Source organism: Octodon degus, unplaced genomic scaffold, assembly GCF_000260255.1.
Source record: "Octodon degus isolate 3935 unplaced genomic scaffold, OctDeg1.0 scaffold00006, whole genome shotgun sequence".
Classification (NCBI taxonomy): domain Eukaryota; kingdom Metazoa; phylum Chordata; class Mammalia; order Rodentia; family Octodontidae; genus Octodon; species Octodon degus.
The window spans coordinates 21,602,409-21,621,966 of NW_004524582.1; the positions used below are offsets into that span (position 1 = coordinate 21,602,409).

Genomic DNA, 19,558 nt, shown 5'->3' on the forward strand with positions numbered 1-19,558 from the left:
ATATATGAGTCTCTGCATAGTGAATTGCAGTGTAATGTATTTGGTTAACAACTTTGAATCTTCTTTGTGCATAAGTTCTTTTGCGAGCCTTTGACCTCTTTAAAGTGGTGGAAATATGTTTTATTCGGCTGTCACAGTGTCTGTCTCGTCAGAGCTGTGCAGTAGCCACCTGGTGAAGGAAAGGGTGGAAGACCTCAGGATGCGCTGGCTCTGAGTTATCACAGAAGATCTGAGCAGCACGTGGTCTCCCGTGCCAGGGTAGAACATGCTTGTCCACCACGGAATGCAGAAGAGGACAAAGCTGAGAATCTAGTGTGTGACTTCCTAAAGTTTTTTCACTGTCTCTGGTTTTTCACCTTGTTTTGGTTTTCTGACTTTGGTCTGCGTGCAACTAGCGTAAAGAGGGGACATTGGAAGGCCCTCCCCATGAAGGTGAGAGGCGGTGGCATGCACTGCTGCGTTCCCAGGCAGTGCAGCCAGGAGATGCTGCAGAGGAGGGAGCGGCGTGGAGATGGAAGCCTGCTGGGGTGCCCCGGGAGCGCCACTGTCCCCTGGAGGGGACCTCTCCCTGGGGTATTCCAAAGACATGGTTGTTTATTGTTTAGGACAATAAATAATACACTGTTTTGAAATTATTTTGAAATTTAAAGTATTTTGAAAGAAGAGATACTGGTGTTTCTCAAAAGGGAAATAGTGACATGTGGCACCATTTCATTATTTATTCATACCTGTTTATGGGGAGGGATTTTCACAGCTATTAAGAATGCCTGAGCATTTTATGATTATTTTGTCCCAGTAAAAAGAAAACAGTAATTGCATATTTATCAAAATGCTAAAAATTAATTGAAGATGTGCAAAGTACGCTTTACCAATACTGCTAGGGATTGAGCCCGGGACTTTGGCTTGTGTTACATCACCCACATTTTCATGATGAAGGGTCTTGCTGAGCTGCGGTAGCCCTGTCTGGGCTTGAACTTGCCGTCTTCTTGTGTCCACCTGCTAGAGTGCTGAGACTGCAGGAGTACACTTCAGTGCCAGGTCATGCACTTTCTTATAAATAATATATTCTGAAGGCTTTGAATTCTTAACTTGATTTTAAAGCTAATAGCAAATCTACAGATGTAAAATTTTTTACTTTTATAATGTGATTCATTAAATCTGTGTTATTTCTGAATTTCCTTCTAACATTAAGCAAATGGGCAAAACCAAGTAGCCCAAAGAAATCTGTTTTAACCACTTCTTTTTTTTGGATTGAACTCAGGCCCTTGTGCTTGCCAGGGAAGCACTTATTCCACTGAGTCATCTCCCTGGCCCCTTAACCCCTTCTTATGCCATGTAAAACTAGAAGCACTTTTAGCTCTGCTAGGCTGCTTTAAAGAGTGCATATGGGCTGGTCAGATAGTTCAGCGTATTAAAGCAGCTGCTTAGGCAGACGCAGGGACTGGGTATTGAACCCTGGTGTGCCATGCTGGCCCCACCCCAGGGTGCGCTGAGACTGGGTGTGGTGGCGCACACCCATAATCCCAGTACTTGGGAGGCTGAAAACAGGATTACTACGAGTCTGATCTGTGTAGTGAGACCCTGTAGACCCTATACTAAATACGTAACGTAAAGTAAAGTAAAATAGCATGCAAAGCTGGTTCCTCTAGTCTGATCCGAGGGTTAGGCCAGTGCTCAGCCTTCAGAGCTGTGATTTCCCACTGTCGAGCAGGGGTGATAGATATCTCAAAACCCTGCTATATAGTGAGCATGTCCACTGTCCAGAACGTTGACAACACACGAGAAAATCTTTGCGCGGGGCCCTGTTCCTGGGATGCTGTTGATTGGGACGTGTGGCCAGGTTCACACTGCATACATCTCAGCCTTGACCTCCTTCCATGTGGGTGCTTTCAGAATTACACCTTGCTTGCTTTTGTAGGAAGTGTTCTCCTTTGCCTGTAAGGAATTTGAAAGAATGTTGTATTTTATGAAAAATGGTACCACCAGAGCAGGCATTGCAGTCGAGTCACAGCTCCACTTTTCCACATCAGGGAAGGCTTTCTCTTTTTATCACATATTCTCACTTATGTGAATGACTTTCCCAAGTTGAAGTTGAAATATCTTTAGATTACAGCCACCTGCTTCCTGCCACAGCACAGCCTGAGAAGATTATTGCCTTTCCCTGAGTTTATGGGAACATTTTCACCTCTGAAAAGAAGACCCACCAGGCTTGTGTTACATTGTTTACCATAAACACTACTAATACAAGCGCCTCTGAGCCAAAGAAAAGTGACTCTGCTTTTAAAAAGTTAAGAGTAAGTTTCATTCTCTCCCTCCCTCTCACATCAAAGGGATGCCTGGTCCATGCGCCTTTGTGTGGCTTCCTTCTTCCCTCCCTTCTGTCCTATTCCCTGCCAGTCTCTTCTGCCCTGTGCACCCCAAGGTGTGGCACTTTCCCTCATCACAGATGTGGTGTAGGTCTCCTCACCTGTGAACCTTTTCAAAACATTTCAGTTGCTGGGCTTCCTGGTTCCCTGTACCATCAGCATTGTATTGCTGGCCTGGACAGGTTTCTCTCTCTCTGCTGACGTAAGCATAGGATTCCTGGGTCTCTGGGCTCCCTGGGCTGCGCATGTGACTCAGCTCACATTAACAGCTTACAGCTTAATAGAAATTGGCTGCATCAATATTGTGTTTATCCTCAGCATAAGCTTCTAAGGAAGGTAACCAGATACCCTCCTTCTTATGTGTTCACAACAGAGAGCCTTCCAGGAGCAGTAAGTTCTAGCACTTTGTTCCCGTCCTTAGCCAATAGTGCCCTCCAGGCAGGGAAAGGCTTCTCAGTGACAGGACAGAAACAAGAACCACTACTTGGTCTGCTGCAACTTTCCTGTGTGTGTAAGTCAGGAATAAACACATGAAACTGGGACTGAGCTGACAACAGTGGCAGGAGGAACGAGTGACTCATGGAGGGCAATCTTAGAATGGTAGCCAGTAGCACTGGAGTTACAGGCTGGCACTGCACTTTCATTGTTCATAGTTCTGGACTAGAGCATTATGAGGGCATGTGTGTCACATGCCACCTTAGAGTGGCAGTGTGTAGAAGGTCACCCCTTGTAGAACAGCAGCGTCTGATAGCTAGGATAGTTTGGCTGCTTTATCAAGATGTGAGAAGCCACCGCTCTCCTGTGAGGTGGAAGCCTAAATTCAATAGGTAAAATACATGCTGCCTTAAAATAAATAAGAGATGACAAGGACACCAGAAAGGGAGATTACAAAGAAAAAAAAGGCATCTAGTCCTAGAGTTGATAAAAATAAGGTCTGCCAAGTCCAGTGACTATCAGGGCACATGAAATTGTGCAATGGTGACCAACGTGTGTGTGTGTTTCCTATAAACAGTATTTTAACTAGGTGCATATTCCAAAAGATGAGGTTAAAAACTTTTATCTGTAAGTTTTTCTGTAATATCTTTGAGCTTCAAGAGGGTACCCAGAACGCTCTATCACATGGGCCCTCTCCACGGCCACGGACATGTCTTTTGAGTGATTGACTTCTTGTAGGAGGTAAGCCAGAAACTCTGGAGGAGTCTTACTTGTACCTTAGAAAAGGACTGTCATTAAGATAACGGCTTTTATGCACAAGTAGAACCGTTAGTTTTTTTCCCTGGACTAAGTTATAAGAAATTCCCCATAAAATCTATAAAGTTCTTAATTGTTTGCAATTTTTATCTGTAGTTATTTAAAGAATGTTTTGCTTTTTTTTTTTTCCCTGTCTTTTCAAAACACAGCTGATGTTTTTTGGAATCTTCCTGTGCCTGGACGCGTTTCTGTATGTGTTCACGCTGCTTCCTCTAAGGGTTTTTCTGGCACTGTTCAGGCTCCTCACCCTGCCTTGTTACGGCTTAAGGTAAGTTTCTGATCATTAACTTTCAAGTGTCTAAATTATTAATTGCTTTTACTACTAGTAAAATTTTTATAATTTGTACTTTCATACATTGGCCTATAATGCATAGATTTCTTGCTTATTTTTCAGTGGATATTATATAATAACACATTTTAAGTGCATCTTTTTTCCAGAACTAAGACTTTGCTTTAGTGGCTGAGGCAGTGAAATAACATTTATGTGGCAGACTGCATAAGGGCCCGGGACTGAGAGCCATCAGCCACTGTCCCGACTGCCTGAGCTGTATTTCCCTGTGGCCCCTGGGCTTCTAAGCCTCCTCTGTGATGGAGTCCACGTTCTCAGTGGGGGAGGTGGGGAGGGGCGCCCTTCTAAGGTGCTGGTACTCTTCTAGCTCTCCTGAGAATCACTGTCTGCGGCCTGGGGAGCCTTAGCGGTAATTGTACAGGTGAGACACCCCTGACTTAGGACAGTGGGAAGCTCTCCGAGGTCACTGTCGTAGTGAAAAGGATCAGACAGCTCAGCCCAGCACCGATAAGCTAGTGAACTGTGGCCACCACTGACTTCTGCAAGCCTGTTTCCTTAAAGAAGAGGCTGTTAGGAACTCAGCGTCTGTCCCAGAGCCTGGAGGTACAAGGTGAATGCCCAGGCATCGTGCCCAGTGTACAAAACAAGCAGCAGTCCCTTTCCCTTTCTTGTCTCCCGGAGCAGTAACGGCGAAGTGGTAAGCCTCGTGAAGCTCCGTGCTCTGTGAGCCTTAGGGCTGGGAGGCCGTCTGCGCGTTCCGGGTCCCGCTCTTCATAGTTCTGGAACTGTGCCTGCGTTCCGCGTGCTTACTCCCCGCAGCATTGCTGCTTAGCCTTCAGCATACTTGGCTCTGTTACATTTCTAACATAGATTACTTTGTAAATACATATATTTCTGGGCCGGCCAAATAGCTCAGCGGATTAAAGCGCCTGCAAGCAGGCCCAGGGGCCAGGGGTTCGATCCCCTGGCCTGCTGTGCTGGCCCCACCCCCTGGGCACATTGAGACTGGGAGACTGGGAGACTGGGAGACTGGGCATGGTGGTGTGCCCCTGTAATCCCAGCTCTTGGGAGGCTATAAACAGGCGGATCACTATGGGTCCAATCTAGTAGTGAGACCTTGAACACCCTGTAGACCCTTCCCTAAAATACAGAAAAATAAAAAATAAAAAATAAATAAATATATTTCCTAAAGTGTATTTTCTAAATACATTTTGTTCTGAAAAAGTTTAACAATGATAAAATGAACAATAATTTATGAAACTTCATTTAACACTAGTGAATATTCCATGGGCTATAAAATGTATACGTAATTTTAAAAACTTTACCCTGTAAATTGAGTTACAGAATTATTGATCCATATACAGAATTACATGTTTTTTAAAAGACAAAAATCATGGAATGATATATTTTCAAATATAAAATGAACATATACTTAGTATTAAGAAACACATACAGCTCCTTTAAAATGAGTCTTAATCAGTTTCGCTAAAGAGAAAGTCTTCCCATTGTAGCTAGGAGTAATTTAGTGACAATCATCTCATTTTGAAATGAATAAAAATTGTTTTTTGCAAAGTTGCATGAAATAAAAACAATTATAAGTATTCAGCTTGTATTGTTGTTATACATAATTCTTTACATTTTATAACCTTTATCACCTCCCAGAATAATAAGCAATTTATGTTTTATTCATTACAAGATGATCAGATGGAGAAATCTTTCTAGGAATTTGACTTTATAATTCAAGTGTAAATTCTCTGTCCCTTGAGGAGAGTTTCTGACAAGGTCTTATTAGTACATTTCTTAAAACTTACTTGTAACGCGGTGCTTTCATATGAACAAAGCATCACCTCAGTATGCAGTTTTCTATTTGTACTTCTGTTCCTATTTCTGTTTCTGTTACTGTTGGCTGCTTAATAAAATCCTGGCTTTTTTTTAACCTTTCTAGAAGACCAAAACAAAATCTAGTGAAATCTTATTAAATATAAACCTCACGTGTGACTGCATAGAGGGTGGACAAGTAGGATTTTAGATGAAGTCAGGTGATGCTACCTGACAAAGACTAACGGATATCATGTAGGGTTTGCACCTTGTTCCGTGCAGCTGCTGGCCTCGTGAGATACGGCAGGAAGGTGTTTAGGCCTCACAAGCTGTCCTCTTTTTGGAGGGTCCCTTCTTTGGGTATGGTGAACATGCAGGTCACGCACACCAAATAGCACAGATTGGCCAGTGTTCCAAGGGCCTCTTTGGAGGTCGTGGGTTCTTACTTGAAGACCCACCCTGTTGCTCAGGCATTCAGCGCTGAAAGCTGACATGCACTTTCATTTCTGTGTGTCCCTTGTCACTTGGGGAGGCAGGGTACCTAGGAGCGTTAGAAGAAGTCTTTCAGAATTTGTTCTAAATGCTAAAGGAAGCGTCTCAGGGAATGGGCAAATGGAAATCTCCTAAAGTTTCTTTACTGTAGGTGATGCCTCCAAGTTCCAGTGTTCTTTTCAGGATATTAGCATGTGTAGATGGTTGCTTTTTTGGTTTTTTGAAATTCTTTTCAGTTGAAATTAATTTGAGTCACATTTGCAAGTAGTGCTTTCTAATTTGAAGGTTTTTTAGTCAGGAGGCCACTAGAGGGCAGCCTGTTACTACACTTAAGACATAACTGGGAAATTACATTTCATGCCATCGTTAATAACGGTGTGACATAAATGAAACATGAAATGCTCTTCAAATGGTGTAACAGAATTTCAGTATGTAGAATACTCTGTGTGAAGATAGGCCAGGTTACACAGAAATGGAAAGACTTCGCAGGTCTCGGTGCCTTTAGTATGCCAAATCAACACTGAGCAATTTTTGCTTGCAAATGTGGGTCACAGTTGTCACCTTCTTTGATCAGCTTAGAAAACATTGTCTCAGGGGCCTGCCCATCTCAGGTGTTTAAGTGCCTGCTGAAACAAAGCAGTCAGGCTCAGGATGCTGTGGTTTGATCCCCTCATCCTCAAGCCAAACCAGACCTGCCCTGAAGCCATCCTGAGCGGCCCCACCCCATCCCCCCAAAAAAAGAAAAGATTGTCTCTTTAGTCCCTGTTTTTAAAAGCACAGAATTTAAGATGTATGATAATGTGGAAAGTTACATTAAACAAAGTTACAAGTTTAACACTTTTCAACTATTTGGAAATATAAACCATACTTTTTAGTTTTGTAAAGTAATTATTTAGAAATAGCCAGATTCTGCCATTTTATACCTTTCTTCCACTGTTCTCTCCTCCGTTAAAGATGATTTGACTTGTCTTGCCTGTAGCTATGTCATGTTCCATCTTTTCAGCCAACAAAAGTGCTCTTTCCTCCTGTCTTTTTTCCAAAGTCGATGAGATCAAAAAAATAGCAAAGAAGTTGATGGCATACTTTTTTCTGACTAATGTTCTCTTTTTCTCACTCTCCTATATTTCAGAGTTCTTTCCATAAGAAATACACTCTCTTCCTAGCCTCTTAGTTCTTTGAAATTATTTCCCCCAAAGGGGCAGAAGGAGCATGTTTGTCAGATTAATCAAACAGTGACATGGAAACGATAACTGTGCAGTCTAGGACTGGTTAGCAGTGTCCTGTCCCTGCCTCTGTCTGCGCACGCACGAGAGTCGCCTTTTTGCCTCTTCTGCCTGCACAGTTCACATACTGCATTTGTGAAAGGCATTTTAAAGGCGATGTCTCCAGATTTTCTGCCTCAGAATCTAGTCTTTGAACCTATTTCTAGATCCTCTACAAACTTAGCATGGGTTTGACTCGTTCCTTCCACCACCACCCCACACCTGCAGTCTTAAACTGAGTAAACAAATGTTCTGCTTTTCTCTAGGGTGAGGACCAGTAGAGCTCTGCAGCTCCTTAAGCCAAGCAGCCCTCGCCATGCCTTCCTGTCCAGCCGGGTATCTTGACCCTTGTGAAGTGTGTTCCTTATGAGAGAGGAGAGGGAAGGTAGCTTGAGTCCATAGCGGTGTGGTGGTCACACAACATGCGCTGCTTCTATAAGAAGCTTACGTCTGTCTTCAGTGATCTCAAAAATACTTAGAATCTATTTGTAATGAACTAAAAATCTTGAAAACTCGTTGCTTTCAGAAGATTTGTGTTAGACAAAGAGGAAAAAAAGCAAAATACATCTAAATTCTTTAAAAGCAGAGGCATTTATGTGTTTCTTTCCTATCCTAAGAGAAAGTAGCATTTTAGGAAAAAAAAAATATGAGAAATCAAGGATAATATGATCTTCTTGAATTAAGACAATCTTTTTAATGACATGGAAAACAAAATTAAGTTTTGAATCATTTTATGAAGTGTCTCCATTTCTGGGAAGAATGACAGGATTTAAAAAACCAAAAATACACTGTTCTCATTATGTTGATGAGATGCCAAAACATATTTTCCAAATTTACATACAGAAGCAAATTTAAAGTAAGTAATTGTGTATTTTTATTAACCTGTCATTTTTGTGAATCCTATTTTCCTTAGACTTCTCGGTTACATTTGATTTATAATTTGAAGGCAGTTGTAAAGAGAAATGATCAGATCTTGTGCCAAGAAGTGATAGTTATTTTTGAAAAAAACTACCAAATTGTTTTAGGCAGTGATAAGTAAGTTGATTAGATTTCACTAATAAATGCTAGCATATTTTTCTTTTATCATTTGAGCATATAAGATATGTGTAAGTGAATTTCCTGATCCTTTGCCCTGGTTTTAGGCATAATTCTTCTTGGAGGCTTCATTGACTATTTAGTTTTTTGTTTCTTTCTTTGTTTTTGCTTGTTTTAAGAAGTGAGGGTATCTCTTTTCTTTTAAGAGCTGACCCCATAGGAAAGCTCTTATCTCCCAGAAGAGCTGTGGACTTCAAATGCTTGGGTTTCTCAGCCTATAGGGATTCCTCCGTGTGCCTTAGCCCTGTTAAAGGAGTTCTTCCCATTAACTTTATATGTGCATTATAAATGGACATTTTTTCAGGCAAAATTAAACCTTGATTCTGGCCTAAGTAATTAATGCCACCATGAAAACGTGTAGGGAGAGCTCTTGGTCTCTTTCTCTGGGAAACAGTGTCTGGTATTTCCTCTTAGCAGCGCTGATCTGTGCAGCCTTACTGACGAGAGCAGTGTGTTTACTATGCTACAAAGTCTTCGCAACTTTGGCATTTGTTTCCCGCTTTCCTCACTATGACGCTCTAAGTAGCGTAGCAGCATTACAGCCTTCTCTCTTTCTTTCTCTCTCATAAATCAGACCGAAGGGAGGAGCACTTTCACTTCCTTTATAGAATGGAATGTGGTGGCACAGGGACTCCTTGTGGTGAGTAAACCCTGATTTTTCCTTCTATACTCTTGGCCGGATTGACATCAATACAAATATTAATTGTAAGGCAGAACTAAGAGCATAGGCAGATAGAACCTTACCAGAGGGTTCACACTGAAGAAAATAGGATTTCTCTCCTTGAACAGCATCCTCACTTAGTGTAACCTGACCACTTGGAGGGTGAAAGCATACTGCAGAAAATACGGTTTCTCCTTCAGTAGCATCTTTACCTAGGCTTAAAGCTTTGTTCATGGTTGTTTACAAAGGATTTGACCATAATTTCACCTAATAAGAAAATCTCCCAGGAAGATGATCTTGAATTGCACGTGTGGTCTACAGTTAACAACAGAGACTTTGTCCTCAACACCACAGCGGTGGGCTGGGCTTAGGTGCTTCCATGGGAGCACTTTTTATTTTGCATTATTCCAGATACTAAGCCCAGCTTTATAAAATGCATTACATTTTCCCCATGTACTCTGGTTAGAAATTATTTGATGTGTTATCCAAATTTAACGTAAAATACGTAGTTTCCTAGTTAGGAAGGCATCTTCATCTTACTACTTTCTTCCAATTCACTTTAAAAGTATAGGGACTTCTCTTTCAAAAATGTGAGCTATGTTAAATATTTTGTTTTTTTATTTCAATTGTGCTTGTATTTCTTTACTCTTTCTACTCTGCTACAAATATTCTACAATGTTGAGAAATTGAGATCCAGTCTATGCATTTTTAATGAAATCACTCAACCTGGTATCCAGGCCAGTTTCAACACTGATTTGAAATTAGCCAAGTACGATTCTCCCATTTCTCTTATTCACTGTTGTTGCTGCCTCTTTCTCTCTGTCCATTCTCATTTTAATTTACACTTCACTAGTGGACCACTGAAGGGAAGGGAGAAAACCACCCTTGATCATCTTTCTCCACAATGAAATTCTCTTCCATTGTTCAATCTGTGAGCCTTTCGGAGAGGCTTTAAAATGGTAAATTTTGCAATGTAAAATTGTTAATTATAATTGTTAAAAACACAGTGGAGGTACTTGTAGGAATGAAAGATAAAATTTAGGAATGTAGTTAATTTGATTTCTGTAAGAGTGGTTTAACTTGGAGTATTTAAATTCTATTGGATATTTTAATACTACTTGACTTGCTATGAAATGTAGCCAAATCTATAAATTAGATTACTATATTTTTCAGTTTGCCCAGTATCTTTCCCTTGGGGTTTTATTCATTCATTCATTGCCGTACTGGAGATCGAAACCAGGGCATTACGCTTGCCAGGCAGGTGTTTATGCCACTGATCTAGCTCCGCGACCCTCACTTGGGATTTTTAGTATTCACAAAAGGAATTGCCACTACCTACCATTTAACCATTCTTTATAACAGAAAGCTTTAGCCTGCAAATACTACTTAGAAGCTGATTCCAGAGCCAGAGATAAGCTTCTTAGGGTGTTTGAAATGCCTTCGAGATAGTTATCCAGAAATATCCTGGCAGAAAAGGAAAACTGAATACTGTTACTGCTTCAGGCTGCCTAAATTAGGTAAAAATATGTGTGAGGCTACGTCTTCAGGAGGCTATGAAACGTTAGGCACCTTGTACTATACTACCTTAAAATATTAAAAAAAAAATTTTCCAACTTCCTCTTTCCGTTTGCCAGTAACATTTATATAAAAGCAAAATACTTGTTTCTAGAAGGTTCTGCTTCTTTTTGTCTTTATTTGAATACTGTTTCTTAATTTTGAAAACCATCTTCATCTCTGGAGCAACCAGTTCTGTTATCAGTAATAAAAGGTTTTTACCAGAAATAGGAGAACGCTGACGGCAGAGGATCCAAGGAAATATAGACTGTCGTAGGTGGGCATAGATGTGTGCATATTATGGAATGAGGAGCAGAGTGACAGGGGTATTTTTTAAGCAGTTTTTCCAAGTGATAGGTTATGTAGGGTTAAATGTTGCTGAAGATAAGCACTGAGCAGATTCACTAGGTTCCCAGGTGGTCTGCGTCTTGTACTCTGAGAAACTTTCTTTGAGATTATGATTCAGTGTATTAACTATTTGTGTTCTCTTACTATTTTATCAAAAAAATTTTTTTTCATAACTCAGAACAATTACAAAAGCCATGGTGAGCGCAGACGGTCACAAAGAGCACACTGCTGAGCCAGGCGGCCCAGGCTCCGGCCCTGCTCTGCCACAGTAGCTTAGGAAGGGTCACGCCGCTGGCATGCGCTTGGCTGCCCCGGCCTCCTCTGTACAGCTGGGACGGTGCTGCTGCCCCCTTTATAGGTTAGTCACAGTGACTGAAGGTGTTCGCTGTGCCTCTCACATAGTGACTGAGTTGCAGCATAAGGTGTTTCTATACCTTTTGTTTTCCAACCTTGTTTAATGCTAGGTAAGCTAAAAGTAACATTGTTCACTCTTAATTTTTTAATTTTGACTTACTGTCTTGGTTCAGAAACTGGTGTTATATTATTTTGATATACATGTCCAATATTAAGTAGATCTAATTTCTGTCAATGACTTTTATTAAATATGGTCTTTCTTCATAGGCATACATTATACTAACAGATTGTTGCAGTATGTTTATAAAGGAATACAATTGGACATCTACCAAGAGACCCCCTTATCTCTTAAATAAAATTTCCTTTTGATCACCTAAGTAGATGTCAATTTAATACCAGAAACTTTCTATTATAGTTTTCCACCTTGTCAAAACCATTTTGGCAATTAATGTTACATACTTAATACTGCCGTACTTTTAGCTCCTGTGTTCTTTTTGAATCATAAAACATGACCTGTAGTTCTTAAATTTTAGGGCCCACCAGTTGGTGCTGTGTGATTCCTACTCTGTGCTGAGCTGTCCCACAGGCAAGATGTGCAGCGCCCACACTTCTGAGGAAGGAGGGGAGGGGTGCAGGCAGCTGTGCACCTCACAGTTTGTTCCTGGCTGTGAGGGGAGACAGCCACACATGGGCCAGGGGCTCAGGAGTGTTCAAAACAGCTCCTCCTCTCTGGGTTCAAGTTAGAAATGTATTCACTCTTGACAGAAAAAAATCGCTGTTGTAGTCTCAGACCTGTGTGGGTGGGGACAAATTACCTGGAAGGTCAAGCAAGGACCTGTTCTCTGGGCTGGGTGTGAGAGCTAAGGAAGGGACAGCACTGGAGAAAAGAAAGTGACAAGAGAAATAGATGTTGGTGTGCTGAGTCCTTGGTGTGCATTTGCCTACAGCTGACTTCAGCTGCAAGTGTCAGGACATGTGGCCTGACTGAGGCAAAGACTGACCCGTGTCCCCCTTTGGCCACTGGGTCGGTCCAGGGTCTCTGCTTCTGCTTCTGCCTCTTCTTGGCTTGCCTCTTTTCAGGACTTACAAGGTCTCCTATTCTGTCTATCATTCACTGCTAGCTTCCATAGTTTTACATTGTGGAAGATGAGGTGGTTCTACCCAACTGCTCACAGACCTAGGGCTGTATCGTCACTGCCCCAAAGCTGTGTTGCAGCAGCTTGAAGACTGAACACGTTCCTTGTTGATCTTTTAATGAAGCATCTCTGATCCTAGCGTGGACACCAGTCATGAAGCACTCCAGGGCATAGGAAGCCCTGGAACTTGCTGTAGTAAGTTCATGGCTCGAAGGCCTGGGGCCTCCTCGGGCTGCTCACCACACTGTTGTCCTGATTGGTGGGAGAGGAGGTCTGCAGCTCTGATAGGAAATAAGTCAGGTTGTTTTTGTTTTTGTTTTTGTTTTAATTGATTGCACTACAGGACAAAAAAAACTGTCAAAAGGAGACAGTATCTGTCCTGAGGAGGGAGCCTGCAGTAGACAAAGAGAAAGCGCCTTTCCATTTTTGTTCCTGGACCTTTATCTCCAGTAAAACAAATCCTAATTTCTTCTTTTGTAGTATATTTTTTTGTTCTGTCTTATTAAGATGTTCCCTCCCTTACTTAAGTTTAGTTTCTCAGATTCTCTGACTTGAAAGTAACAATTCTTTTCATAGTCTGAAAAAAATTTCAGTTCGTTTCACAGAGAACTAACCCTTTAAAAGCTGCCTGATAAGCCAGTACAAAAAGATGGGATAAAAAATTCAGCTCTTAAACTTCAAGATGTCCATTCTTGTAAAGAGAGAAGTTAACCTGATGGCACTGTACTAGATACCAGCTGGAGATTGGCAGAGACCCAGACCCAGAAGCTGACTGTTCTAGCAGTCCCCACACGCTTTCTCACCCACTGCTGGCAGAAGCATAACTGGTACAGCCCCTATGGAGGACCTGCCAGCTGGGTTTTTTCAAAATATCAGGTGGGCTGGGGAGAGTGGTGCATTCCTATAAAACCAGCACTCAGCAACGTGAGGCAGGAGGACCTCTATGAGTTGAAGGCCAGCCTGAGCTACGTGGTAAGGGCCTATCTTTAAACAAAATCAAGTGAATATAATCTTGAAACTGCAACTGTAGGAATTTATTTATCCTGTGGATATATTTTCATTTTTGAGACATGACACAAAAATTGTGCTATAGTTTTTAGTTGCAGGAGACTGGAATTGTGTCAGGAGTGTGTTCAATGAATTCAGCACATCCACATGAGGATAACTGTGCTGCCATAAAGTACAGTTTCCGTATGAACCCGTGTGCCCCACTGCATTAAAAGTACAAGGTACAAAACCCCGTATGTTGAATGCTAAGAGTGCGCAGAACACACCCATCCCTTGGGTTGTACAGCTCCAGGAATAGATGAAAGGCTTATGGTGTCATCGCAGAAAGCTGTTGCTTTAACACACTTGTCAGCAGATGCCTGCCCTGTGTTTTCACCCAAAACCCAGTTTCTAGTCACATTCCAGTTTCACATCCTTATATTCTGTACTTGGTAGAAGGGGCATTTAGTGTGACTTCTTAGTTGGAAGGTTTTGAAGGTCCCCCTGGCTCTTACTACCTTTGCTAGTGAATGTCTGATCAAGAGTACTTACTTTGAAAACACACAAGGGAAAATCACATTTTCCTTACTTTTTATGTTTCAGGGAGAGACGTTTGCTTCAGCCCGCCCAGGTGTGTGACATTTTGAAGGGTGTCATTTTGGTCATCTGCTATTTCATGATGCACTACGTTGACTACTCCATGATGTACCACCTGATAAGGGGGCAGTCTGTCATCAAGCTGTATATCATCTACAACATGCTCGAGGTGAGCCCTCAGCACCACAGGCTGCCGACACGGCCAGGAAGGGCAGCTTCAGTTCTCCTGGGCAGAAGGTTCCTCGGGGCTGAGGTAGTTTTCTCCCAACTCAAATAGAAGTGCTCCCTGTCTTTAATATGGGTTTGGTAACTTGGGGATCCTGTTAAAGTGCTGGCTCTGATTTTGTGGGCCAGGGGCAGGCCTGAAAGACCTGTGCTTCTCCTGGGGAGCTGCCAGGGCTTTTGGCCTTGGATTTGGGGAGCAGGCCCTGGAGATCCTGTCTCCTGGGTTTGCTGCCTGGATGTGTTTGAATCAGTACTCCCTAGAGAAAGTGCACTGTCAAAAGCTAAGAAATTTGTTTTGCAAATTCGTTGGAAATCCATGTGTACTTTTTACTAAAAAGTTAGAGAACGTGAAGTAAATGTTACCATTTTATATCTGTGTATGTGTATATACTATAATATATTGCTATAATAGATTTATATTTTAAATTGACTTGAAATTTTTAGTTTTCAATTTCTCCAAGAATTTAACATTTTTAATACAAAAATTTATTTTAAAATAGTTAGTATATAAAAATAGGCATTTACACTAAATACAAGTTGAGCAGTTAAGTTTTTGCTTTATAAAAGGTACTCTGCCTTAAAGACTAAATCTTTGTGTTCTTTAAACAGAAAACTATCCTGGATTCATGTAATAAACTTCCAAGTTCAGGGGCTGGTGAGATGGCTCAGTGGTCTAAAGCACCTCCTTAGAACAAGCTTCGCAAAGCACAGGGACTGCGGTTCAATCCCCCAGCACCACATGCCAGCCAGCCCCGCCCCCTGGTGGGCTGAGCTAGCCACACACACACACACACACACACACACACACACACACACACAAATAAATAAAATTAAATAAATAAATAAACTCCCAAGTTCAGGTTGTACTTTTCTGTATTGCACCCAGGCCTCTCCCATGCCAGACAAGTGCCTTGCCCTGCGCAGCATCTCCACCGCAGCCATCCCACTTTTTTAAGAGCTGGGTTACTACTATTGGTAAGGTCTGCCTCTCAGGCCACCTGTGCAGAGATAGTTTTCCTAGTTAAGTGGGCAGGTGGGTGATGTGGGCGGTAGCCCGGTCCACTGCCACACCATGCAGAGGTGGGCTTCCCATCAGTCTGCAGAAGCTGTGGGCCCAGGATGCTTTAGGTCTCCACCCCAGCGTCCTGCCTGCAGGCTCTCTGTCTGGGCCTTGCCTTATCCCATCAAGAAGGCTGCCGAAAGGTGACTGTAAGAGAAGTTTGTGAAACAAAGCAGTAGACTCTGTCCTGCTCATAGAAAGAAAGGCTTAGGCCTCCCTGCACTTCTTGCGGCTGTTGCAGTGTTCATGCTCTCAGATCTGTGCTCTGCTCAAGTCCTTTACTGTCCGCTTTCCTCGGGGATCACAGGCACAAGGGCTTCTCCCACGCTTAGTACGTGTGCTCCTCACTCTCAGCTGCTCCAAGATGGTGTTGTGCTTGTTACTAGAAAACAAGCAGGGGGATCCATGAATTGCTGGTTCTTGTGGTTAATACTGCTTCATAGACTATGACTGAGAATGTGGCTTACACATAGTGGGTAAGAGTTCAGCCTCTAGTCCTAGAGATGACTAACTCTGATCAAATCCTGGCTCCTTCTCTTAGTACCTGGTTATGGTAGACATGGCTGCTGGCTGTATGGTCCTCAATTTTCCATGTATAAAGTAGAGATAGTGAGGAGATGACAAGGATTATGGTGACGCAGAGGCTTGGCATGTTGTCAGATGCATGCTGAGAGCATCCAGAGAGGTCCCTGTGTCCTAGGCAGCACACACTTACTTAGCCCTTCCTGCCCAGGCTCTTGGGCGTTGAAGGCCCAAAGGGGAGCAGGCCTGCTCTCTGCTAGAGTTTGTAATTCCAGGTGGGAGGTAGATGGTAAACAAAGAGGTGTTAAGAAATGAAAGATAAAGACTGGAACCACAGAGACAGAAGCCCTGTGAGCGTTGTGTTCCAGCTGACTCCTGAAAGAAGGCACTAAGGTGTCTTCTTTTAAGGGGATCATACTCCATGTTCTGCTGTACTAAACTTCAAACAAATACAGTGCACTGTTTACAAATAATAGCTATGCAGAGTGAGTCCTGATACATTTATCTTGAGGAATTCAAGTTGGAATTCTGAAATTAAATTTAAAGTGCTAAAGCCAGAGGAACAATTTTGTTATGCCTGCTCTACTGGTTGATACTTTGTGTCAGTTTGAGAAGTTCCAAAGTTTAATTGACTCAGCAGGGAGCCAGGGTTCTTACTTTGTAAACATCCTGTGCAAGAGGAGGGCATGGACACCTTGTGAGCTCTACACCCCACCCCAGGTAGCCTGCTTACAGTATCAGGAGGGGAGAGAGGCTGGCTAGAGGCGGACCTGCTGCCCCTACCTTTGCTCTTGGGCTGTGTTCTGCAGCCAGGAAAGGCTGCCCTCTGACATGTGCCACTGTGCCTTGGAGCCAGCCAAGTGTGGACCGAAACCTCCACTAACCGTGAGCTGAAGAAACCTTTCCTTCCTTCCTTAATTCTGGGTGTTGGGTATTTTGTCCCAGCAACGAGGGAAAAGTAACCAAGACACCTGCCCACTGCCACCTCTTTTGCCAGTGTCTCAGACTTTTTGTTACCAGCAGCTGATTAGACAAAGTCTAATTCAAATTTTGCAAATACCAGAGCACTTACCGTGTGCCAGGGAATAAAGAAATTTAAACAAATAAATCAGCAAAGATCCTTCTCTTCATTAGATTATCTAACCCTGTGATTTAAACATCCGATTCCAGTCTCAAGGTACACTGATTTGGGCCATATGTTTAAATGAACTATTAATAACAACTCTCTGACATCTCTCTCCATAGGTAGCTGACCGTCTCTTCTCGTCATTTGGACAGGATATACTGGATGCTCTGTACTGGACAGCCACAGAGCCCAAGGAAAGGAAGAGAGCCCACATCGGGGTGATCCCTCATTTTTTCATGGCTGTTCTCTATGTGTGTATCCTTTCAGGCTTCCTAGAAAGCCCCACAGTCAGCGTGCAGTCTGCCATATTTTACTTGGGTATCTGTTTCATAGAATTAAAAATATGTGTGTGTGTGTGTGTGTGTGTGTGTGTGTGTGTGTGTGTGTACACACGCGCGTGCATGCGTGCACCCTAAAGATTAATTTCTCCTCTGAGAAACTGCAGTAGAACGTGTAATCGCATTTAAAGAGCCTTGTATGTGCTTTCATGATCTTTGGAACTGCTAACAAACTGTTCTGCTCTTGGTGTAAACTTTTGTAAGGAAGGATTCTGTCATGCAAAGTGTATTGGTACGTACTTTACATAATAGAGCTATGTGACTTTTCCATACTTATTTTTGTTGAAGTTATCTTTATATGTATGAATTATTTGTTAGAATATTGGAGATAGGTTGTATGCCTGGAGCACCTCTGGCCTAAAGCTTCTCTTTCAGGGTTCCTATAGCTTTATCATCTACATGTATTTACCACATATAAGTATTTCCAAACATGCATGCCTACTCAAGCTCCATGTGGCATCAGGACTCATAAGGTAAAGAACTGAGAAGGTATCTGCAGGAGCAGAAGCTTGCTCCAGACTTAGTGGAGTAAAACAGTTACCGCTCTGAGATACAAATTAACCATCCCAGGTGTAAGCTGTATACAGCTCTGCAAGACATATAAAGCAGACTCTTAATGTTCAGGCATTTCTGACTGCCTTTTAACTAAGGACTTAGAGAAGAAAATAACTTCTAGCTAGCTAACTTTGTGTTTTCGTAAAGTTGAAAGTATCTCAATTCACAATACGTACTCTGAAGTCCACTCTTTCAGTATTTCCCATAGTTTCATCTATTTTTCAACAAACTTTTCTGAGGGCCTGTTTCCCAAGCATTGTGCTAAATACCCAAAATACAGGAAGAGTGAAATAACTGTTTTATCCTATTGAATCTATGTAACTGTAGCTAACCCAGAAAGTATAAATGTAGTAAAATACTTAAGTAAAATGTGATTTAGAAAATAGTCACTTTTCCAATTACCTGTTTTCAAAATTTTATAGTATTGCCCATTAATAGTATGAAATCAAATTGAAGGGTTTTCCTTGACAGACTTTTAGTTTTGCATGCAATTCTCATAATGGTTCAAGCAACAACTCTCAACGTAGCTTTTAACTCACACAACAAGTCATTGCTTACTATCATGATGTCTAATAATGTAAGTATGAGATCTCATTTTACATTCCAAGTTGGGAAAATGCTTCAACAATAATACTATGCATGTAAATTTTTTATTCTATATGAGGAAATTGTATATGTAGCCAGTCGGTTTTTAGCTGTTATAATAATAAAGATGATATTTCTGTTTACTATTTCAGTTTGTTGAAATTAAAGGAAGTGTTTTCAAGAAGTTTGAAAAGAACAATCTCTTTCAAATGTCAAATAGTGGTATGTACAATTAAATTCTACTTGCAGCTCTAATTAAAATTAATTCAAAGTGGTTCTTGCCATAAACATAAATGCTAAATTACATGATGATCAAAAATAGCTATTTTTTAAAACAAAGTAATACTTGATGAGAAGTTTTCCAGCTAGTAGTGCTGACGCATCTAGATGAAGGCTGCCTAGAAAAAGGAAATTGGACCTCACTCTCTCCCAAAGAATTAACTCAAAATGGTTCATTACCATAAACATAAATGCTAAATTATAAGACTTTTAGAACAAAATGTAGGCGAATATATTTATAACCTTGGGTCGGAGAAATTTTTTTGGAGGGGAGGGCTTTGAGACAGGGTCACTGTACAGCTCAGGCTCACCTTGAACTCACTGTGTAGCCCAGCTGGTCTCGACCCTGCCGTGATCCTCGTGCCTCAGCCTTCCAAGGACTAGGATTACTTGGAAGTCCTAGTACTGTACACGACTCAGGAAAACATTTTTAGAGACTACTCAGAAAACATCATGTAACTCGGTAGTGTCCCAAATTTTCTGATCAAGGAGATTATGGGGCCAAAGAGGAAAGTGATTGATGATGCAGAGTGTGCCTAAGGAGAGTCACATGGAGAGAAAACATTCCCTCAGGCTTTCACAGAGAGCACATTGGCCAAGCAATGGCCGTGACTCATCCACATGGCTGACACTGACAAAGGTTCTACAATCTGAGGTA

General features: G+C 41.9%; 1 protein-coding gene across 4 annotated transcripts in view; it reads left to right on the top strand.

Moving 5' to 3' along the window:
• The window catches only part of Tapt1 (transmembrane anterior posterior transformation 1), a 70,090-nt gene that overhangs the window by 29,485 nt on the left and 21,047 nt on the right, over positions 1-19,558 (top strand). For 2 of the 4 annotated variants that reach the window (XM_023699510.1, XM_023699501.1), the window contains exons 3-7: positions 3,767-3,885; positions 14,217-14,379; positions 17,263-17,398; positions 18,516-18,613; positions 18,774-18,843. In XM_023699510.1, coding sequence (XP_023555278.1) covers positions 3,767-3,885; positions 14,217-14,379; positions 17,263-17,398; positions 18,516-18,613; positions 18,774-18,843 — 586 coding nt within the window. Of the gene's footprint in view, positions 1-2,106; positions 2,295-3,766; positions 3,886-9,147; positions 9,214-14,216; positions 14,380-17,262; positions 17,399-18,515; positions 18,614-18,773; positions 18,844-19,558 lie in introns of those variants that run through there. The other 2 variants (XM_023699518.1, XM_023699523.1) reach the window with 2 other exon arrangements.